This window comes from Astatotilapia calliptera, chromosome 11, assembly GCF_964374335.1.
Source record: "Astatotilapia calliptera chromosome 11, fAstCal68.1, whole genome shotgun sequence".
In the NCBI taxonomy this organism is placed as follows: Eukaryota; Metazoa; Chordata; class Actinopteri; order Cichliformes; family Cichlidae; genus Astatotilapia; species Astatotilapia calliptera.
This window is the reverse complement of record NC_137432.1, coordinates 1,229,584-1,254,715: the sequence shown is the minus strand read 5'-3', so window position 1 is coordinate 1,254,715 and position 25,132 is coordinate 1,229,584. Positions and strand designations below refer to the sequence as shown.

The window sequence follows — 25,132 nt, the reverse complement described above, 5'->3', positions numbered from 1 at the left end:
TTCCTGAAGTATTCACTAAGTCACGCAATCAGTTCTGGCCATCTTCTTGATGTACTGATGGATGTTTGTTTTCTCATCCTGGACAGTGGTTCTGATAGTCACTAGTCTTCGGCCTCCTTCCTTTCACTTGATGTACAGTCACAGGGTGCCATCATAACACCACCTTTCTGGACTCAATGCAGTAACACTTTCCGTTCTTCACTGGTTGCAAACTAAAGATGCATCCACAAACGGATCTGCAATTAGAAATCAATTAGTAAATCGCCATGTCTGTCTTACTGTTCCATGGTGAAATGTCAAAGCTCATCACTAAATAGGTAAGTGGTGCTGCCTCTGCAGCTATACAAGCCTTTTCATCCCATTTATTTATATAGCGCTAAATTGCATCAACGTCACTTAAGGAGGCTTGATATCTTAAGGTAAGATGCTTCAGTTATGCAGAACGTTACTCCTTCTTGTCCTCGAATGGACTGTGGGTCATCAATGACCTTTCCTTGTTGCATCTTTTTCAATTCCTGCATCACCCCATATGTATGTACTTCAACAAATCATGTTTTCTTAACCTGTGATTCTGCTTTCCTGTTTCCAAGTCACTCTAGTCTACAATTTCTTCCATGTCACGACATAGCTGGCTGGTGGTATCAAAGTCTCCCTCCTTTCTCCTGTTCCGCCAGCTCTCAGTCTCATTATAGTCTTTGTGCTCTCGCCTAGCTAACAGTGGCCTTGAACCTTAATGCAGACTCTCTTTGTTTGTCCTTTTGCTTTATAACAGGCCCTTTGTTCTTTCTGCCTTATTGCATGCGCTGGTCCTGTCCCGGCCTTCAACAGCCTTCAACCTTAACACAGGCTCTTCTTTCTCTCCTGACCTTTGACAAACGCTAAGCCCTTGCAGGCTCTGTGCTCTCTCTCCTCTTTGCAAGCCCTATCACACTCTCTCTGCTCTCCATCGGCCATCAGCAGCCCCATGCCTTAACCCAGGCTCTTTTCTCTCTTGTCATGCAACTTTCAGCCTTTTGCAGACTCTCTGTTCTCTGTCGGCCATCGGTGGCCTTAATCTTCTCTCTTCTGTTTCTTATCGTTCGCTTGCTTTTCTGCTGCACTCTAGCCTTCAGTGGCCCTAACCCTTAAGGCAGCCTCTCCTCTTGGGACTGCTTTTGCCAACTTACAGACTTTTCGCAAACTCTCTGTCTCTCACCTGCTGAACATCAGCGCCGGGCCTATCAAAGGCCCATTGTCTCTATCTTACCTCTAGTCTGTCCTCACATCTCATTTTGGTTTCTCTCCACCAAGCTTGCCCTCGAGCATCGTCACAGGCTCATTCTGCTGCTCTACCCTTTGCTCTCCAGACCCAGTTTCTAATGTAATGTGGTGCTTATGCATGTTATGCCTTTCCCTGTGCCATGCATTACCGCTAACGTTCATGTGTTCCATTAGGTCAGATCTCAATGCCACGGTAAGATTGATTTTTTTTCTTTGGGGGTCATGCCCTAACTCTTATCATTGAGGGGATTCAGTTGTGTTGTCCTACTGTGCTGGACCATCAGCATCTAACCCATTAAATACCACAAACTGAATTCTGTACATTAAGAAATCAATCAAAACCATAACTTTAAACTGAAAGCTTCATTCTTTTTGCATTCACATATTGGTGTGGTTGACATTCACCATCATAATTTTGAATTTGAGAGTAACAGTCTGCATCTCTCCCATAGCTGTGCTCTACCCCAAAAATAAAAACAGGAATGTGTGTCTTTTTTAACTGCACTGCAACTGTCTGTTATGTCACTGGACACATTACTGTGTATGTAATACATCTAATAGAGCATACCATGGCTCTTGGACTGCAAGACTGCAAGAATACTGATGTAATGTTGATGAAAGAGCAGAAAGCACTGTCTAGATAGTGATCAATATCAGTGAGACAGGAATGTCAAGACATGTAGTAGTATTTGTTCAAGAATAAAGTTTAAGGTGAAAATAAAAAAAGGAATTCAATAATTTGTAATATATTTATATTATATTTAAAATAGACACATACAGTCAGGTCCATAAATATTGGGACATCGACACAATTCTAACATTTTTGGCTCCATACACAGCAATGGATTCCAAATGAAACGAACAAGATATACTTTAACTGCAGACTGTCAGCTTTTATTTGAGGGTATTTACATCCAAATCAGGCGAACGGTGTAGGAATTACAACAGTTTACAAATGTGCCTCCCACTTATTAAGGGACCATTGAAAAACTATTGAAAAACAAAAGTTGTATCCAAGATGGCCGACTCCCAAATGGCCACCATGGTCACCACCCATCTTGAGGAGTTTGCCCCCTCACATATAGAGATTGACAGACCATGAGACTTTCGTGCATTGCATGCCGGGAACTCGTGGCAAAACAATCCAAGTACCGCATCAAATGCAAGCATTTGCAGCACCGCAAAACATTCATTCTTCGGTTCCAATACCTTCTTGCTTTTTCTTTGCCCCCCCAAAAAAGGTATGTACAAAATGAAGGAGAACAATACCGGTCTGTACAAAGACAGACTTGATGAAAAGTCAAAGAAAAGATACGAGGAAAAAAATCAAAGGAGTGAAAGGGTCAGACCCTTACGAGCACAGAGTGGACAAAAGACGGTTAGCGTGCTGCCCAACTTTCACCACGCTCAGATTTATAATTATACGGTTCTTGGAGTGAGTGCATACACTCATGAAGTTTAGTAACTTCAGGTCACTGCAACAAGCCCAGGTACAGTTTACCGACAAATGGGTGCAGGACCTTGAAATGTACCGCGTAGAACGAAAGACCATCGTACGAACAAAGGTAAGATTTCCAGTCTCACAAATCGTCTTCATAAATACATATTCGTTAACCGTTTATTAATATAACCTTTGAGCTAAATGGTAATTAATTAGTAGTGGAAATAATTTCTGGTTCGCGTTACAGAAATGTAGCAGTGACAATAATACTATATGCTGTAATCGTACTGGACAATTAGTGATAGAAAACAACTGTTTTATCCTGTGAATAAAAGTATATGTTTTTGTCAGTGTACCATGGTAATAATAGAAGCGAAACGCAATATTGTGTCAGGACAATTCACTATTTATGCACAATAAATAAAGGAGCATATAGCGCGACAATTTCTGTTCAGCGCCAGACTTGCTTGTAACCTATATCACCAATTATGATAAATTACATAATAACTACAACAGAAGACTGACCTTTGTGTAAATGCTTGGAGCAGACTAACCTGTGAGCTGGAGTGTTCTGAGACGTTATATTTGGTCGTTGAATGGCTGCAATCCAGGCCATCCGTGGCTCTTTGTTACTTCGGAACCATGGCTCGAACAATTTCTCTTTCTTTGTCTTCAACGACGTAATCCGATAACAACCGATCTCTTTACCCGTCGGCTTCCCGTGGCTCTCATGTGACCGGCTATTGCAGTTAATAATACCACAGCTTCTTGCCATTTTTTGTGTTTCTTTTTATCGATGTGTGACTGATTTCAATTGAAAGTCTGCGTGCGCTAGTACCTCTTGCCACGGGTTCCCAGAATCCTTTGCGGTCTTACCCCTGAATGACGTCACAGTTCAGGCCACTATTTCTCAGTCCAATGCTAAATATGCCAAACAACATTGTTGCTGACATCTCCCCGGCCATTTGTTTCAACCAGGGGACCGGGTCTGGCTCTCCACAAGACACCTGAAACTTCATAGTGAATCCAAGAAACTAACTCCCAGGTTTATTGGCCTGTACAAGATCACAGCCACAATCAACCTAGTCACTAATCGATTAAGTGACCAGACCCTGTTTTCCACACGTCGCACCTTAAGCAACACATTACCTAACCACTTTCACTGCCGTGTTGGAGTAATCAGCACCCTGCAGCACCAGGCAGCAAATATTTCCTCTAAGCCAGAAGGGAAAAAAATATTAAGAAAGCTCATAAAACATGTGGTCGCTTTCAACACCAGCTGTCTGCCATCTACAATGCCATTTTGAGACCCCTTCTCAGCTGCTTTAAAGCCCATTCGCACCTTTTGTCAGGTGATCTCAATAGGTTACATGATAGGGCGATGGACAGTCCCACAATGGCTTCACTCGACACCTCTGTTGATAATCACCCATGCCCTTTTAAACACCTTGGCTCTACCATTTGCTTTTAGAACTGAAGACGCTTTTTGGATGGGAGGTGAATTGATTGAGAGAATTCCAGTCGCTTTTCTTTCCAAGCTCTTTAGATTACCATGACCTGGATGAATGAGAACCTACACAGATATTTGCATGAAATACTAAAATGTCTCAGTTTAAACATTTGATGTTTTCTATCTTATATTGTGAATAAATCTGGGTTTTCCATGATTTGAAAAACAGTGCATTCTCTTTTTATTCTTATAATTAAGTCCTAACGTTTTCGGAATTATTTTTTTTATATGGTAAAGCTTTAACGGTTCTGGTGGCATGCTCATGATTACCAACATGAAACAAGGGAAAAAGAAGCAAAAAAACTAAACAAACCTCTTAATGTGGAGGAGGGGTTTGTGTGATCTGTGGTTTGTATATGAAATTTGCCCCCAGTATGGTTTTCCAAGGCCAATTGGTCCTGCATGAGTGATGAGACCAAATGTGATTCACAAGATGATGACAACAGCAACGAATCATGTTACCTCAACTGTATCAAGGTTACCAGGACCCCCACTCATTTTTCACATGTTCTGAGGAAAAATTTTCCACAAAAATACATCATGTTTGTTGTGCGTCTGTGTTACACAAGTATTACAGAAAATTCAGAATTTCAAATTGTTTTCTCACAACACGTTCAATGTGTAACAGACTTAAAAGTTAGGGATGTGGCTGCTGTAATAGATAAATAGGTGGTAGCACAGAGTGTAGAACCCAGTTCCTGTCTACAAGGCCTCATCTATAATCCACTGGAGAATTTTAATGGAATTGTCTTGTGCAGTTTTATTAATGTATCAGTCCTAAACAGTAGAGATATGTGTGCATTGCACTCATACAATTTGTTTTTACAGCTTTTTTTACAGAGATAAATTATCAGCTTGGTCACACTGATAATTTACAAACTCGAAAACTTGAAAATGTGGAATCCAAACCCAGTGGGTGAAATGATGGTTTCATCTTTTATAGTCTATGTACGTTAATCATGCTTACTCATCTCCCTTTGACTGCCACACCAAGAAAGAAGCAATGGAAAAAGCCTTATGTGCTCACCCATTTGGCTGAGCAGATTGATAGCTTTAATGTTTAAACATGGTGATAACCACAACCTGAAGAAATGAACTATAAATGAATTCTTGTAATCATTAAACTAGTCAGTATAACAAAATGTATGTAATATTTGAATTACCTTCCATAATTTGCTATAAAAACCCTAATCTTTCCTGCACGTTGTGTATAATGTGTCTCTACACTGCACAGTTATAGGGGAACACAAAAAGTAAATGGTAAATGAACTGTTTGTCATATAGTGCTTTTTCACTGTACCCGAGCACACAAAGCACTTTATACAATATGCCTCACTTAGCCATTCATACAAGCACTTTCTGTATACTCAAGTGCCTCCTATCTGACATTCACACTCCAATGGATGCATCGGAGACCATATTGGGGTTAGTATTTTGCCCAAGGATAGTTGGCATGAAGACTGGAGCAAGGAGGGGAGGAACCACCATGGAACAACCAACCCTCCACTCACCTCCAGAGTTACTTTAAAATTCAGTATAAGATGTTACTGAACCTGCAAAACAGGTGGTTAATCAAGATTTCAGTAACTCAACAAGAGAGAAAACCCAAAAGAGGCCTTACCTTTTCATGGTAGTAGAAACTGTATTTGATAAATTAAGTTTAGACTACCTACTCTATCATTTACTCTGAGCATTTAGGTTTACAGTATGATAATGATGAAGTAAGATATGATTTGCTGTTTAATCAACTGGTGACTTGACATATTAAGATGTCACGGTGGCCTTTTTGATTTGTAGCTGTAACTGTCTGTTCACACCTCCAGAAAATATTTTGCAACACCTTAACCAAGTTTAAATGTTAGTTTACATGACGCACAAAACACTCTGCTCTACTGTTCCCCTGCAGCGAATCATAAAAACAACTGGTTGTTTCTGTGACAATGAAAGCAAGTCTGGTCCTTGCTCTCTCCAAGACATTACACGGTATATTATCCACAGCTCTAGCTATTAGCCTAAAGGTACTCCATTTCCACAACAGCATAACTGGAATGACTTCCTGAGTAGATAAACTGTTGATAGGCCAAGATCTCAAGAGTAATTACATCATGTTTTATAGTACATAATCCAGGAGAAAATGATGAGAAGCCAGATGAAAGTGTGCATCAATCAAATGTAACAAACCCAATTATTGTCAGCCCTCCCTCCTTTTCTTTGCTGCTCACAGCCATCACACATCTCCCCATGACTCAATCCTGATATGGCAATTACAGCGGTGGAGAGTCTTTGCTAATAACTACAATCCAATCACTTCACAGCATGTGCGGAAAGAAAGAAGACCTGTGATAAATAATGACAACCCGCAATTTACTTGATATTGTTATTTTTACACTTGCTTCTTCGATATCAGGCTCATAAATGGCTTTAATGTGAATTTCTTCTTAAAATTTCCCTTTAGTGCCATGGTGCCATCACACGGCAGACTCTGTGCTGTCTGTGTTCATAACCACAGCCACAGGCATACACTTAGAGGGGGGACTTTTACAACGTGTGCATTTATGCCCCACAGTAAAAACATAAAGGAAGCTTTGAAACAAAATGTTTCAAGATTAATCAGTAAAGCAAAACGTCCTCTGATAAGAGAGGTCTTCTTTGGCAACGAGTCATTTTTACCTCCAAAATATGTGAATTATAAGAGATAAAACTGATGAACCTTTGATGTTAAATGTAAATATATGAAACACAGATGTGGTGCTGTGACATTAATCAGCAGCTCCACAGCATTTCCTCTAATCCCGGGGTTAATAACCGCATAGGAAAAAATAGCAAAAAAGAGAAAGGGGTAAGTATTTTTTCTTAATCTCAAAGAGGCTTAAAACGCATGAAGCCATTTGTTTTTGCTAATAAACATTACGTCATCTGTCCTTATTGTTTTCAGCCAGCCAATAATATTTCTGATGTACATAATTTCTAAAATGTATACAAGCCGTGAACATGAGCAGAAACACTGCTGAAACACAAATAAGCTTTTGACAAGTTAATAATTTTAGAAGTGTAGAGGTGCATCATGAGCACAAAGCAGGTTGAGCCCCCTGCCCTCCAAGAAAAGACAGATGTGAGTTGATAATTGACAGTCAGCTCATGACTCTTATAGCTCGAGACAAGCTAATAAAAAAGAAGAAACAAAAGAAGAGTGTTTTTTTTTTTTGGGGGGGGGGGTAGCTTTTATGTGTGCTAACATGGAGGCGTTAATATTAAATAAGGTGTGATTAATTAATGAAAAGATTTGGGAGCAATTATTTCAAAGTGAAAGAGAAGAGCTTAAGGGCCTCTGTATTTGCTGCACCTGAATGATTTTCATGTATTCCATTACATAGATAGCAACATTTTCATGACGCCTGCCCATGAGCACAGGAGCCATGTAATTAAATGTAACTGAAAAATTACACGAAATGTTTCGTTTCCAGATCCTCGTGTATCAATAAGTCTCTTGTTTTCATCGCTATTAAAATTACTTAAGCACCATAATGAAACACTAATGTGAGTTCTATAAATACTAAACATAAAACACTGAAAGTAGATTTTTGTTCACAATCATTCAGTCTTGAAAGACGTGAAAGGGTCTGTGGAAGCTGGGGAGAATGTAATGGTGCCTGCAACATCATTCAGCGTGTCTGGTTTGGCAGTCAATCAGTGATGGTCTGAGCAGGCAGATCCACTGAGGAATGCTCAGATCTCTCAACCCAGCATCATGGCAAAGGATGCAATTAACACGCCAGTCCACTGTGCCCATTTCAAGCTTTATCTCTCCATAGCGTGACATGGATACCCATGCGGAAGCTGCATTAATGCATGGAGAAGCTGCAGCTGCAGCTGGAGGAGATAATGTATTCAAAGCCAAGAGGTCGTTAGTGATCAAAAGACATATGAAGTACATGCGAGGGTCATTAATCACCAGAAACTATTACCTTGGCAGCTAATATGTTTTTACATTTTAATGCTTTCCTGTGATTATTTTCATGACTTGAAATAAAATATCTCCCTCTGCTGTTATTGAAGCTCACTGTAACTTACTGCAACTTCTGCATGCTTGTACATTTCACACTTTGCTGTGATACTAAGTTGAGATAGTAAGATACTTATGGGCTCAAATTGTCATAAATATTTTGCACTGGTAAATCAGAATGCGTATATTTGTGCATCTGTAGATAAGAATTTGTGTGTGCGAAAAAAAGATTTGTGTGCGTGAAAATATTTACATAAGTTGCAATTTTTTGTTGTTAAGGTCTGGTTACAGATACAAAGCAAAAAAAATCCATGTGAAACTCTGCACTCAAGTTTCAACTCACAAGTACAAATTTTGAGCCAATTTTTCTTCTTTTCAGCTGATTGGTCAATGTCATGTCAATCACAAATTTATCTATCCAATGAGAGAACAGATGGGTCAATGTCATGTCCTCTGAGTGCAGAGTTTCACAAGGATTTTCTTGCTTTGTATGTGTAACCAGACCTTAACAAAAAGAATTTGTAACTTGTGTAAATATTTTTACACACACAAATCTTTTTCTTATCTACAGATGCACAAATACAAAACTGATTTACAAGTACAAAACATTTATGACCACATTTTGAGTGCTGGGTGGTCAGAGTATCCAAGCAGTTCCTGGAGGATGAAGGCATTGGAGGCTTTTTTAGCCTTGCGCGTTCAGTGTCTGCACTGACGTTCATATTAGACATAACAACGTATTGTGTCATATTGACATTGTGTCTTGACAGCACACTATATACTAATTGATAAGATGAACTAATGTACTCAAAAGTTTTAGGCTAGCTCCACACGTACACGGGTATTTTTGAAAACTGAGATTTTCCTTTTTCATTTTTAAAAAATCCCGTCCACACGTAAACGCCAAAAACAAAGCAAAACGCTGCCGGGAACATGCCAAAGCAACAGGTGTCGATATATTCCTAACCGTGTAGAAATGGCAGAGTAAACAAAGATGGCGCATAGAAGCAGAGGGTCAGAGAGCCCGGTGGCGCCAGTGTCCGGCAGCCTCGCCTCTGTCAGTGCGTCCCAGGGCAGCTGTGGCTACAATGTAGCTGCCATCACCAGTGTGTGAACGTGTGTGTGACTGATGTGTAAAGCGCTATACAAATACAGGCCATTTACCATTTACCATAGAAGCAGAACTGAGTCCTATGTTTGGAGGACAGTAACTGTGTGTGTATATGTAAGCATTTAAACACAGCAGAGAGTAAAATTAACAGTAACAGTGTTTTGTCTAAGTCCGCCATTGTAGAAATTAATTTCACTGAAACAATAACGTGGCGCACAGTGTGACGTCAAAAAAGGCGCACACCTTTGACGCTGCGTTTTCTCCATTTTCCTCGTCCACACGTAAATGCAAAAACGCAAAAACTGAGTTTTCGAAAATCTCCACCCTGGCAGGAGTTTTTAAAAAATTGCGGTTTGCAGTGACCGAAAACGCCGTTTACCTGTGGACGAAAGATGCAAACGCATAGAAAAATCTGCATTTCAAAAAATACCCATGTACGTGTGGACGCAGCCTTAGTAAGATTTAGCGATGTGTTTCAAAGCACACTTGTTATTGTGTAGTAAGCTATGAGGAAGACTGTGCAATACTGTTCTGAAAGAGCCAGAAAAATAGACCAGAGAACTCTGAATGACATATTTCTCCACAGGAGGCGTCATGTTATACAGTCCTAAGCTTAAGATCTCAAAGAAAAGTAACCCTACCAGTATAGTAGACACCACCAGGGATCGATTGGACAAGGAGTCAGAGACATTAGTTGTCTTCCCTTTCTGGTTGTCTGTCATGTTTAGGCCACTCGGAGGGTCCCAGGTACCAATCTGTAAACAAATATTTAATTAATTCTTCTTCTGTTAGAAGGCAGATAGAGTACATGCAAAATCCATTGGTACAGAAAAACATGAGAGCATGAAGTGTTAGATTTAAAAAACAAAAATGTTTAATGAGTTTTATATTACAGAACAAGTAAAGAATAATAGTACAGTTAACATAAGATTTATATTAAACAACATCGTCCCCAAAATAAACAAATATAGATTTAAAAATAAAATAAAATAAAACCAATGCGAGAACGAAAAATAAAAATGACAAAAACAAACAAACAAACAAAAAAACTCAGCACCAAGTATCATTTTCTAAATTAATTCCCTTCATAATGTCTGAGAAACTCAGTTAAATGTAACCATATTTCTTCTAAATCTACTCCCTTTCCTCTAACAATATAAGTAAGTCGTTCCAATACAATACATGATGCCATCTCCTTCACCCACATATGACTTGAAGGTAGTGATGGTAAATTCGATTATTTTTACTGATTTGAGTTTGAATGAGTCACTCGCCAAAATGAATCGGGTTTTTTGAGTCATTTGAGTCACTGAGTCAGTTGCCCAGAGAGTGTAAAAATGTACATTTTTACTCAAACTTAATTTGTTTCTCTTTTCATGTATATCCTACTGCTAAGATGAGTGATTGAAAAAGAAAAACAACTATTTTTATAGAGCAAAAAAATAAGATTTCTAAAGGGAGCATTTATTTTATTTATTTTTATTTTATTTTATTAGTATTTTCCTCAAATGTGTCAAATATATATTTTCTCATCAAAATGTCCACTGAGCTGTGAGCCAGGGGGTGGTAATGCTCCTTAATGTTGGTTGTCAACCAAGAAGAAGAAGAAGAAGCTGTGAGCCAGGAGGGAGGGGGTGAGTGATTCCTGAGTGATTTGTTCATGTTATGATTCCGCACAGGAAGGGAAGGGGTGAGTAACTCAAATGTGCTGCTAGCATGTTAGCAGAGCGATGCTACTGTGAACAGAGGAGGTATTGTCTTGATGTCTGTGAAGGTTCTCAGTCATCCAGGTCATCGTAGTCAAAGGAGCTTGGACAGAAAAGCGTCTGGACTTCTTTAAGTTGCTTGAAGACGTTTCACCTCTCATCCGAGAAGCTTCTTCAGTTCTAAGGTCAAATGGTGGAGAGTCCCAGATTTAAACTCAGTGGGAGTTTCCCCCCTGATGATCCTCTAATCACCTGAGCCAGGGTGTGACAATGGGTGTGGGTCACAATCAGCCAGGGTTTCGGGTGAGCTCATTGTGAAACCTGGCCCCACCTTATCGTGTGATTTGATCTGAGGTCAGATGGCCCAGGATGTGAGTGGGCGTTAAGGCGTCTGGGAAGGATGTCAAAACTGGATTATAGATGGCAGACAGTTGGTGTCGTAAGCCCCGCCTCTGTTCAAAGATGGTCGCTCACAGTGGACATAGATGCTTCTTTCACTCCTCTTTCAAACCATCTGTCCTCTCTGTCCAAAATGTGAACATTGGCATCCTCGAAAGAGTGACCTTTATCCTTAAGATGCAGATGGACTGCTGAGTCTTGTCCTGTGGAGGTGGCTCTTCTGTGTTGTGCCATGCGCTTGTGAAGTGGCTGTTTGGTCTCTCCAATGTAGAGGTCTGAGCATTCCTCGCTGCACTGTACAGCATACACCACATTGTTAAGTTTGTGTTTTGGAGTTTTGTCTTTCGGGTGAACCAGTTTTTGTCTGAGCGTGTTGCTGGGTCTGAAATGCACCGGGATGTCATGCTTGGAGAAAACTCTCCTGAGTTTCTCTGATACACCGGCTACATAGGGGATGACAATGTTGTTGCGTCTGTCCTTCTTATCCTCCCTCGCTGGTGTCTGGTCTTCTTTTCTGTGCCTCTTTGCTGACTTTAAGAATGTGTGTGTTCCTTCTTTTCCCCTTCAGGCTTAGAGGGAACATGTTCTGCCCGGTGGTGTAGGGTCCTGATTACTCCAAGTTTGTGTTCCAAAGGGTGATGGGAGTCAAAGAGGAGGTACTGGTCCGTGTGTGTGGGCTTCCGGTAAACTTCGATGTTGAGTTTGCCGTTCTCTTCAATGTGCACAGCGCAGTCCAGGAAAGGCAGACAGTCGTCCTTTGTGTCTTCCCTGGTGAACTTGATGTTTTTATCCACAGAGTTAATGTGCGCAGTGAAGGATTCCACTTCTTGTGTCTTGATTTTGACCCAGGTGTCGTCCACATATCTGTACCAGTGGCTGGGTACTCTTCCTTTGAAAGAGCCAAGAGCCTTCCTTTCCACTTCCTCCATGTAAAGGTTGCTACAATAGGTGACACGGGGGAGCCCATGGCACAGCCATGTTTTTGTCTGTAAAAGCCTTCGTTGTATTTGAAGTATGTAGTGGTGAGGCAGAGGTCTAACAGTGTGCAGATCTGATCGGGTGTGAAGTTGGTCCTGTCCTCCAAGGAGCTGTCTTCTTGTAGTCGTTTTCTGACAGTCTCCACGGCCTCCGTGGTGGGTATGCAAGTGAAGAGAGACTACATCAAAGGACACCATGGTTTCATCTGGATCCAGGGTAAGTTTCTGGACCTTGTCGGTGAAGTCGGTGGAGTTCTTGATGTGGTGTGGGGTGTTCCCCACGAGAGGCGCAAGGATGGTAGCAAGGTGTTTAGCAATGTTATAAGTGGCTGAGTTTATGCTGCTGACTATGGGTCTGAGTGGACAGCTTCTTTGTGGATCTTAGGAAGCCCGTAAATGCAGGGTATGGTATCCCCTGGGTAAAGGCGGTGATATGTAAGGCAGTCAATGATTTTGTCCTTTTTAAGGTCCTGAAGGCAAGCTATAACTTTCTTTTTGTAGCTGCTTGTGGGGTCTCGCTTCAAGGCTTCGTAGGTATTGTTGTCACTGAGGAGAGTAGTGATCTTTGTGTGGTAATCTGTAGTGTTTAGGACCACGGTGCATCTTCCCTTATCAGCTGGTAAAACAGTGATGCTGTGGTCTTTGCTCAGGGAAGCGACGGCCTTCTTTTCTTGTAATGTGAGGTTAAACGGAGGGACTTTGGCACTGGAGAGGGTGGCCGAGACCTTCATCCTGATTTGCTCTGCTTCTGTCTGTGATAATTTATTAATCTGTATGGCGGTTTCTGTGGCTGAGATGAGGTCCACTATGGGCAACTGTTGCAGAGAAATGGCAAAATTGAGTCCTTTGGCTAATACTCTCTTTTCAGGTTCAGTGAGATTCCAGTCTGAAAAGTTCTTCACCCATTTCTCCTGACTGGCATCAGGTGTGTTTTCTTCTCTGGGTTGTGTAGGTTCAGGATGAGGAGTGTGTGTTTTTGAAAGCAAGGTGTGGAATTTCCTGCGTTGTCTTTCTTTTCCTTTAGAGTGTTGGGCCCGCTGAGCCTTGTCCACAAACTTGTAAACCTCTTCTAAGATTGGAGAGGGTAGAAGGATTTCCAGTTCCTGCAGAGTCTGGCTGATCTTGATCTGGAGGGCATCTATGGTGAAATGGACCTGTCTTATCCTTTCACTTAAAAGGTGATTTTGCGCTCTCTGTAGAATCAAGTCTGCTCTGTATCCCCTGACAGTGAATCCAAGGCGCAGGCTCTTAGGAACAACTCTGCTTTGTCTGCATCTTAGGTTGAAACGGAGATGGTTCCTGTAATCTGCTAGTTTCCTTGATTCCCTTTCATACTCCCGCACCAGTTCCAGGGTGTTCCTCCCAAAATGTACGGCAATATTGTCTTGATGTGAGCTTTCTACTCAGGGTTTTTCTTTCCAGTCCAGAGCAGAAATGTTTCTGTTAAGAAACTGGCTGTTGTTTTTTTCCCCACAATTTTAATTATAAGTTAGATATATTTCTACTAATGAAATTAGTTTGCTAACAGCAACAGGGATGAGTCAGTGAATGACTCATTTGGGCCTTTGAATTTTTGAGTCAGTAAAGTGATTCTCGAGTATTGAACGATTCGTTTATGATTCGCACGTGACTACTTGTGGGTTCATCCATTTTCTTCCAATACAAACATATTAAGCACCTGGCTTGCAGGAGTCCAAAGTCAATTTATTTTAGCTGTCTGGAGCTAAAATCACGGTTCTTTGGATTTATACCCAACACACACATTTTTGCTTCAACAGGTATATTTACTCCAACAATCTTAGATAGAGTTTGCGTGACTGATTTCCAGTACTGCTGTAATTTTGGACAGCTCCATGCACAGTGAAACAGAGTGCCCTTCTCGTCTAAACATTTACTGCAACTATCTGGGATGACAGGCGACCAGCGATTCAGTTCTACTTATATTGGAGGAGTTTCATCCTTGTATTAATTGATTGCCTTTGAGCTTTTAAACATGCAGTTTCCCAGTCCGCCTCCTGTATCTCCTCGTGGATGTTAGCGTCCAACTTGTCAGGTGGATTCTTTATCATGTGTTAATAGAGCTGTATAGAATAAAGAGATACGACCTCTACCCAAGGGCCTTTGAAGTATGACATTCTCCAATTGTGATAATGGTGGCTCAGATACAGTCTGTTTATATTTTGACATAATGAAATGTTTAACTTGTTGATATTTAAAAAATGTTTTTGGGGATGCTGTATATTTCGCATAACTGATCAAATGTAAGAGGGTTGCCATCCTTATAAAGATCTGCCACCTTCTGTACACCTGTATCTGCCCATCTTTTGAAACCCCCATCGGCTCTTCCTGCTTTAAAACATGTGTTGGCCCAAATAGGTGAAAAACGAGAGATAGAAGACTTATCTCCCAAATACTGATGGGCCCTATACCAAATATCTATTGTGTTTTTTAAAAAAGGGTTATTGCAGAAAATAAATACAGATTTAATTGAAGATGTGTTACTGATGTTTGTTCAATTTGTATCCAGGTCGGGGGTGTCTCAGTGGAAAAGTGGCTGAGCGCGGTTTTGCAGACCAGTAATACAGTCTAAGATTGGGTATTTGTAACCCCCCTCTTTCATATGGCAGGTACAACAAGCAAAGTCTTAGTCTAGGTTTTTTGTTATTCCAAATAAATCAATTAAAGATACTGTTTAGCTTATCAAAGAATTCTTTTGGAAGAGGCAGAGGAAGTGGCTGGAAGAGATATAAAAAATTGGGTATGTTCATTTTGATCATGTTTATACGGCCTGAAGTATTAGATTTAATGGCTTCACATCTTGATATGTATTTATAAACTATTCTGCTTTCTTTTTGGAATTTTTATCTTTTCTTGTTCAAGAAGAATCAGAATCAGAACACTTTAATAATCTCTAACAAGAGTACCAATTATCAATTTATCTTTGAAACTCGTTCAGTGTGAGAAGAAAAATAGCAAAAAACAAAAGAAAGAAAGGAAAAGAAATAATAATAAAATGAAAATATTTTTTCCCCAGTATCAGGAATGGCTCTTATAAACAATAGTATGAATGACATTCCTGGCATCATCACTCTGTTAGAAGAAACTGATGCCGTAAACTCAGAGAAAGACTTCAGGAAACAGCTAGAGATAACAACTGTCATGGTCTGGCAGTCCTCGCTGGTCAACCTGCCTTTGTGATGGCTCCCCTCATGGTCCCCTGCTTCCTCCTTTATATGTACGTGTGTGTGTATCCAGCGTACCAGTTTATGGGCATCACCAGACTGGCAGGTTTTTCCCACACTGAAGCAAGTCTCACAGGCTGACGCCGCTCATCCTCGTCAGTGGGCCTCTACTTAACCGTGTTGCCGAGCTTCAGTCGACAGTGGCTCGTTGAGTTACGTAGTCAGTACATCCTCAGCTCTGAGGTGAAACTATCTTTGCTGGTGTTTGTTCGTCACGTCTTGTTAGGAACCTGGAGAGGAGTGTGTCCCGGGAGCAGAGTGTGGGAGTTTTCACCATTCACGCCACGTACCGCGAGCACTTTTCGGGAGTCGGGAGCACTTTGATGGAAACGATCACACATTGTTCATATTCTCACTATAAATAAACGCACTCTTTGACCGGAAATTTGGGTCTCCTTCTTGCCACAAACGCTGACACAAACATTAGCTCTTGCTAATGTTTTGTTAAAACTTATTTATTATTAGGGCTGGGTATCGTCACTGATTTCTAGAATCGATTAGATTCCGATTCATAAGGTCCTGAATCGATTCGATCCACGATTCGTTTTGAATCGGGGAAATTTTGCCTCAGTCAGAAATATTATAATTCAGAACAGTACATTTACATATTTTTGTATCTATAAAAAGGAAGCTGACACAGGCAAGACTTTATCAAAGGTGTGAGCATCACAGCAGAGGCCTTTGTGTCAAAGTAGCGGAAGATAAAACACTGAAAAACATGAAGGTGACTTTCCTGGCCTGGATTTTATAAAAATATTCTGCAGTACATCAAAAATGAAAGAAACCAATTAATCAACATACGAACATCACCTCTGAAGTTACAGCAGTTTTATTAGACACGGCTAAGCATTTTGCATTTTGCATAATTTTAGAAAGTTTAAATTTGTTCAGTAGCCTATTGAAAGGCAGAAATTAGGTTTTCTTTTTGGAAGTAAGTAAAAGGGAAAAAACCATCAGAATCAGCGAGCTGTCGGCTTTCAGCCCCGACCGTGTCCGTGCCGTCGGGTGAGAAAGTCACATCTCACTGATTCTGATCCGCGGTCCGCGTGTTTACGTCTTTGTGCAGAAGCCTGTACCTGCTCTCATTTACTGTTTTAAATGTTTGGTGGTTGTCAAAATTTTGTGACGTTTCACCAGAGATTCTGGAATTTCTGGCAAAATACATTTATATTAAAAAATCGATTCAGGATTTTAATGAATCGATATCACGTTATCCGTAAGCCAGAATTGATTTTAATCGATTATTAAAACCCACCCCTATTTATTATATTTATTATACAGCAACTATAAGTACACAAAGGTACTTGGTAACACAAGTGTCACTACGCATTGCTAATTTTTGTTGCGCAGCCTGTGTACCAGTTATGTGCACCCCTGTTTATTATATTTATTATACAGCATAATAGGATTTGCAGTATTATACAGGGTTTATTCTGGCTGTATTTCAAAACACTTTAAATGTAGATGCACTTTGTAGAGCAAAGTGAATGAGGGCAAATTCAACACACGTGAACTTGACAGTAATTAGAGCTGCAGTGATATGTGTACAGTGCCAGTTCACAATAATAGTCATCTCAATGTGTTTTATATAGTAACGTTAATAGGGAGGAATAAGAGGACAGGGAAGAAAAGAAGGAAAGAGGAAGACAGAGAGATGACAAACAACAAGAGAAACAAAACACAAAGAGGAGAGTATATAAATGGTCATGACACACGGGATCAAACGCATGTTTCATTAGGAAGCGAAAACTGGAGAATGTTTCCACTTTAACCTTTTGTATTGCAACATTAAGTTGACCACCCTCTGGTGGTGGTCAGAGGGCCCGGTGGCACCAGTGTCCAGCAGCCTCTGTCAGTGCGCCCCAGGGTGGCTGTGGCTACACTGTAGCTGCCATCACCAGTGTGTGGATGTGTGTGTGAATGGGTGGATGACTGGTTGTGTAAAGCGCTTTGGGGTCCTTAGGACCATGTAAAGCGCTATACAAATACAGACCATTTACCATTAAAGAAATGCATTTAATGTGAATGCAGCATCTGCTTCAGCATAAAAGGAGCAAGTTTATGTTCTGCAAAATGTCCTTGAAGACAATAAGACTTTTTTTGAGTAGTACCAAAAGGTATATTAATGTAAAATGCTGACCTTTCTCCCCCTGTTTCCATTCTGGTTACCTACTGACAATAATGTACAGCACCACTATTACACATTGGCAGTAATGTGAACTCTCAGCACTGTCGGTGGGCACTTTTCTAGAGTTCCACAGGGAGCAATGTTAAAAATGATCTGGATCAAGAATGTGGCCTTTTGGATGTTGATGGAGGACAACACTGAAGGCAGAGCGTTTGGGGAGAATGCTGAAGAGAAAAGCAGGAAGAAGAGGTCGGCACAGCTATCAGATTATGCCTCAAGGCTTCTCGTGTTTTCTCATCTCTCCCTCAAGTCTCCTGCTTCACCCCAGCACCTCCCACACTCCACCAACCTGTCTGCCCTGAGCATCAGTAAAAGGGACCACAAATACTCCAGCCACACACTCTTAGGGGCACTTCTGATGCGCTGTGTGAGGGCCTGAGATGGGTTTTGTAATTGCAAATCAACTCTTTAATTCAGGCTTCGTGAAACTGGAGGACTTCTGAGAGGTTTTATTAATGGGGTAAATTATTCATAGAGGCACAGACACACACGGTACACAAACCAGAGGTCAGGAGCTGCTGAGAGGCAAGCGCCACCGAGGATCCTGAAGTGTTTGCAGTTGCATGCAAGAATATGATTTTATTATTTGTATCAGCAGCGTTGGGGGTTCTCTTCTCACAGATAATCTCATGAATCTTAAATTAAGTGTTGAATACTGGAGAGATTCCCGTGAGTCAGTAATTATTTGAAGAAAAAGAAGAAACGATTACAGTCACAATAACTCTCTGAGTGTACTGGATGAGTACTGTTAAACCTGAAAAGTTAAGTTCAGGTTTAACAGTTAGAGAATATTACTGTGTTCTGATCATGATCATATCACAGTTTCACATGAGCTACAACCATGGGAAGATATTGTTGTCCTTATTTTAACATTTGTTGTTAGGTGTCCCCAAAACAGACCAGTATGACTGCAGAGGTTCAACAGTTGACACATTCATGAAAGCAGTGAGTTAAACAGGTGACCCAGACACAGTGTGTCAAACAAAATCAAAGGATGAGGGCGGCATGTGTCTGTATGCTGACTCAGGCACAGATTTAAGATTAACATCATCCTCATCACATCTCTAAAACGCGTTAGTGGTTTTAAATCAGTGAGTGTTGTGAAGTTTCCTAAAATTAAAATGGGGCCACTGCTTTTTGTAAACTGGTGTAAAAGAAGGTGTTCAAGCTGCTCAAGCAGCTGGATATGATCTGATAGTGTTCTTAATATGAAATATATTTTAATTCAAAGATCTTTTGAATTCATCTTCAGAAGATTTTCATATACTGCTGTTGTTTCAAACATAACGCTGTTCAGAGTTAGCAGTTACCCCCTGCAATTTTGTGGAAACCACAAATACCCTCCACAATTGCGTGTTTTTCGCAGTGATATATAAATATTGTTTTCCATGTGTTTTATTGCTAAATTATTAAGAAGAATAAGATTTACTAAATAAATTGTGGGCATGAAGGTGTGAATGTGTCTTTAGATGTCTGTCTCTCTCTGTTAGCCTTACTTCATAGGGTGGTTTGTACTCCACCTCTTGTCCTATGGTAGCTGGGAGAGGTTCCAGTGGAAGAGAGTGGATGGAAGAATGGATAAATAAATATTAATGTAAATTCAGCAATATTTCCATGTAAAATATAATATTGTACTATAGAGAGAACAGGAAGCAACCACATAGGAGAGATGCAGTGCAGCGTTCTTGCATTGTGACGTTCATTATGTTTCACTGAGGCAGTAAAAAGTCAGCAACCACCCAGATACAAAGGTAAAGGTATACTTAAATATTTGATTCATCTGTAAAATAAATTTCAGTTTTTAAACTTTCAAGCATTAATAATAAAAAAAGAAGTATGCTGATTCTATTTATTTTCCCGTATGTCACAACCAGTGCAAATATTTGAATTTGAAATCGGACTTATCCAGTCCAAGTCAAATTTCCGAGTGTGGAAATTTCAGATTCACCATATCGTGAGGTGGATTAGTGAGTGGATGTTTAGCTCGCTCCTGGCATACAGTTTGATGTAACTCATGATGGTCACCCCACTCCTGAATCCACATCCACATCCATTCTTTGTGATTAGCTGAGGAGGTTGAGGCCTGTGCAAAACAGCAGTGGGAACAGGATATTCTGGTATATTCTTGTGAGCTTTCTTTGAAGCTGTCCTTCAGTGTTATCTTCCACAGTCCCGTTGAGTTTATGATATAAGTATTCAGTATTAGCCTTTACTTTACAGCTCAGGTGGCAGAGCAGGTCAGCCACTAGTCAGAAGGTCGGTGGTTCGAATGTGTGTGCGAATGGGTGAATGACTGAATGTAGTGGAAAGCGCTTTGGGGTCCTTAGGGACTAAGTAAAGCGCTATACAAATACAGGCCATTTACATTGCCAGGCACTCCAGTATCCATGTGTGGGGCATTGAGTTAGGCTTTCTTGTACTCAGCCGTTGCACTGATAGAGCGGTGCACCAGGACTTTGGAACAGGTTGGTCTGCCTTGTTGGTACTGCTCTGTGAGGCTGGAGCTGGTGTCTTTGACCTTTGGTGTTCTTTTCAATGCATTTCTGTTCTGCTCATGTACTGACTTATGTGTCTGCACAGCTTGTTTGCTACGATGCTTGAGGGGCTTGTTGCAGAGTGGCAAATAGGTTAGGTTTGGGGAGGCCGTAGCTTTGGAAACCCTTCTTTCTGATAAAGGCTACAGTTAGGGCAGGATGAGGTAAGGTCAAGGTATTTGTGTTGCTATTGGTTCAGGTATGGTATGCTGCCGAAGTTCTCATTAGGACTGAGGATTTCCCTCGTTTAATTCCCCATGTGTCTATATTCCACTGTGGCATGTCATTATCTTCGATCTAGTCTCTCCTGTACTTTGTGTTTTGTCATTTTTGTTGTTCATGGTCTCCGACCCTGCAACTGGCAGCTGAGACAACTGTCATTGTGAACTGACCCTCTATAAATGAAAATGAAATGAAGAATTAAAAACAAAGGTATTGACAGTAACCTGGCTGTGTTAGAGAAGCATGATAAAGAGGACAGTCTACAATAAACAACACAGTTTAAATTAAAGTGCCAATGACACCTGGTGAGGGCCTTATACTATCAAATCAAAATGAAGCTGTGCATGTCTGTCATAGGTCCAAGAGCACAGGTGAAGGTCTACACAGACATTACTCATATGCATTTTGATCATGTGTGTTCCCTGCTACATTGACCCTTTCATTTTGTGTGTTATCTCATCATCCCATTGCCACATATACAGTCATATAAGGTGAACCTCTAAGTGCACAAACACATAAATATTGAAGACACAGAACCTTTTCAAGCCCCTCCTCCTTCAGACTGATTACATCAAGGTCAAAGTCTGTTCTCAGGCCATTGGTCCGGTTGAAAGTGATTCTCCCCGTCAAGCCATCCCAGTGAGCCTAAAGAGAAAAGGCAGAGAGACAGAAAATAGAAGAGGAGACATTCAACCAACAGTATCAAGTCTGTTGTTTAACTTTTAAATATATTCTTGATGTTGAAGCTGCAGACTGAGCAGAATAGACAGTTTTTCTATTCTCCCTTTTCCACAGAGCCTTTCTGTACACTCTTTTCTGCCATCAAGGTGCCTGCACAGACTTTGTAACTGCGTTTATAACAGTGGGGAGGCAATTACCCAATCTTTACAGATGTTTAGGGATGTGATAGAATAAGATGTAGCATGAAAGGGGTTCAGAGTAGAGACGGCTTTTGCTCAGGCACAGCAAGTCATCACAGTACTTCTCCACCTGGAAATCAGGGACTTCGAGGCCTATCTTTAGTAAGATGAGTGGGAGTCACAAATCTGGAAGTTACTCATTCAGCTGCATGAAAGCATTTGTCATACTCCTTTGACTCAATGTCTGGTACCTCCGTGATGATACCGCTGCTGTTCACAGACATATGGACATGTTACTCAAGTGGAGATTATTATATGTATGTCAAAAATGGTGCTATAAATATAACACAATTAATAGAATCAGGCAACACACAGAAATAAACAGTTATTTATAGAAGAAAACTTCATAACTGAAACTGACAAAAAACATACTTAGAGTCTGCAACAAGCAAATGGTAATGTCATGGTCACTGGTTTTGGCTCCAGGGCTTTGAAGTGCTTGGAGATTTGGGATCCATTTTTATTATTCATCTCTTGCCACCGTAGCATGTTGATGGGGTCCGTGTGCCCCAGTGATCCCAGGATGCATGTGATCATGGGTATTTGCCCTTGATAGGGTCTCCCAAGGCAAACTGGTCCTGGGTGACAAAGGAGTAGCACTTCACAATACTCCTATGGAGATAACAACATGGGATATTGTTACTCTGCCTGGTATCAGGGTTACCAGGGCCTTGTCCCTCAAAGCAGGGTTTTAGGGAGAGTGTCTGGTAGTCAGACCTTAACCAATGGGGACCAGACAGATGGAGCCCAAAGAAGCATTTACTAGGATACTTTGGTCCAATGAAGCACTGAAAAATCACTGTACAGTTAGGCCCATATATTTGGGCACTGGCACAAGTTTTGTTTTTTTTTTCTGTTTACTGAAACATATTCCAGTTATGTTAAATAATGGACATGGACTTACTGTGCAGACTCTCAGCTTTCATTTGAGGGTATCCACATTCAAACTGGATGACGTGTTTAGGAGTTTCAGCTCCTCAACATGTGTCATCTTCTTTATAAAGGGAGCAACAGTAATTGGACAACTGTCTCAAATGCTCTTTCATGGGCAGGTGTGGGCAGTTCCTTTGTTATGTCATTATCGATTAAGCAGATAAAAAGCCTGGAGTTGATTTGAGGTGTGGTGCTTGCATTTGGAAGATTTTGCTGTGAACAGACAAAATGTGGTCAAAGGAGCTCTCCGTGCAGGTGAAACAAGCCATCCTTAAACTGCGGAAATAAAACAAAAACACATCTAAGAATTTGCTACAATAGTAGGAGTGGCAAACTCTACAGTTTGGTGCATCCTAAGAAAGAGAGCACTTGTGAACTCAGCAACGCAAAAAGGCAAAGATGACCATGGAAGTCACAGCGGTAGATGATCACAGAATCATTTCCAAGGTGAAGGGAAACCTCTTCACAGCAGCCAACCAAGTGAACAATGCTCTCCAGAAGGTAGGCGTATAGATATACAAGTCTACCATAAAGAGAAGACTACATGAAAGTAAATACAGAGGGTTCGCTGCAAGGTGCAAGACACTCATAAGCCTCAAGAACAGAAAGCCGAGATCAGACTTTGCTAAAAATAAATAAATAAATAAAAATTAAAAAAAGCCAGCATAGTTCTGGAAAAATATTCTTGAGACAGATGAACCCAACATCAACCTCTACCAGAATAATGGCAAGAAAAAAGTATGGAGAAATCATGGGAGGGCTCGTGATTTAAAGCACACCACACATCTGTAAAACATGCAGCAGGCAAGTGTGATGGCTTGGGCCTGCATGGCTGCCGGTGGCACTGGAACACTTGCGTTGTAATGCGACATGAGACAGATGCAGCCAAACTAAGTCTGAGGTTTTCAGAGACCTGCAAACCATCTAGTGATGTCCATGAGTTCAAGACTTCAGGCTGTCATTGCCAGCAAAGGGTTTTCAACCAAATATTAGAAATGAAAATTTTATTTTATTTTTATTTTAGACCAATTACTTTTGAGCCCCTGAAATTAAGTAATAGTGTTTTAAAATGCTTTAGTTCCTATATTAATATTTTTGTTGAATCCAGTGAAATATAGCTGAGAGTCTGTACATCAACTGCATCTGAGTTTTTTCATGAAAAATTAATTGTGGTAATGTAGAGATCCAAAATTAGAAAAATGTCATCTCTGTTCAAATAGTTATGGACCTAACTGTTAGAATGAGTCCATTTACCAGTACGTTTACAATAATGGTTCAATTTACCTAACCTTTCTGAAGTCACTGGATAGGGTATTCGAGGGTGCCCCCATCTGAGGACTAAATTATGCTACAAGGAATTTCAACAGTCGTTTAGGCAATGACGTTGAGACCGGGGGCTTATTGCACATTTAAACTCCGATGAATGTATGAGAGCATCTTGGGCTTAGTATCTTGCCCAAGGATATTTTGCATGCAGGAGCAGCTAATGATTGAACCACTGGCCTTCCAATTAATACATGACCTGCTCTAACTCCCTAGCTACAGAAACCCCTTTACACACTTGTAACAATGCTTCTTGGGAAAAAGCCTTGTACCATTGTAAAGCCTGTTTGTTTTCTCTTGAATGGTAACGCATTTGTAAGGAAAATACATCTGTGGGTTACGCAGCAGAGTTGAATATGTGGTTTGTGCCCATTAAAAACTTGCCAAATCTTTTTTACCAATAGCAAACAACATATTTCGCTATTGAATATTTTATTTGGGAGTAAGAGAGTGGATCGGCGTATTGGCAGATGGACTTATGTAGGGTTTGCAGTGATGTTGACACTACATGCTTTCTGTTAATGCAAAAACCTGAGCATAAGAGTGAAGCGTTGATTCACTGGTTGATCTTTGTTCCTACTGTTAACTATGGTCAAATGACTTAAGTAGTGACTGAAACAATGAGATAGCAGATACAAGCAGCCTATATGAAGCAGTAGAAAAAGATTCAGCTGAAGGGGTTAAGCGCTCAGTCTTAGAGATAGGATAAGAAGCTGTGCCATTCGGAGGGGCTTAGAGTAGAGCCGTTATTTCTCCAACAAATAGTAGCCTATTTAGGTGGTTTAGGTGTCTGGCTAGGATGCCTCCTCCTAAGAGCTCCTCCTACCAAAGGGGAGGAGGCCTTGGGTCAGATCCAGGACATGCTGGCTTGGGAACATCTTGGTATTCTCTTGAGGAGATTGAGGAGGTGGACAGGGAGAGGGAGATCTGGGTGTCCTGGCTTATCCTTGGCCTGATCCACGCCACACCACTAGGATCTACAGTAACAACATCAAATTGGCATTCGGGCTAGAGAAGTGTACTCAGATGATAACTAAGAGAGGAAAAGAAGTTAGAACTGAGGATTAGAACTGCCTTCTGGTTTTGTATTAGTATTGCTGACATAGAGGACACCTACAAGTATCTGGGAATCCCACAACCAATTAGGAACCACGACAAGTCAGCTAGAAAAGCCACCAAAGTCACCAAATACCTGCAGAGAGTAGGCAAGTCCTGAACAGTCAGCTGGATGGGAAGAACAAGATCTGGGCAATCATCACTTATGATTCGCCAGTTTTTAAATACCCTGCTGGGTTAAGGGCTATTTGATCAAGAAGGAGAGTTATGGAGTGTTAGGCTTGTTCTATGTCTATGAGCTTTCAGG

The 25,132-nt window shown here is 40.8% G+C and overlaps 1 protein-coding gene across 2 annotated transcripts in view; it reads right to left on the bottom strand.

Annotated features, from left to right (window-relative positions):
• The window catches only part of grik2 (glutamate receptor, ionotropic, kainate 2), a 323,504-nt gene that overhangs the window by 105,469 nt on the left and 192,903 nt on the right, over window positions 1–25,132 (bottom strand). For both annotated transcript variants that reach the window (XM_026183896.2, XM_080308219.1), the window contains exons 8-9: window positions 21,131–21,238; window positions 9,967–10,080 (exon numbers count right to left, since the gene is read on the bottom strand). In XM_026183896.2, the coding sequence (XP_026039681.1) occupies window positions 9,967–10,080; window positions 21,131–21,238 (222 nt within the window). The remainder of the gene's footprint in view (window positions 1–9,966; window positions 10,081–21,130; window positions 21,239–25,132) is intronic.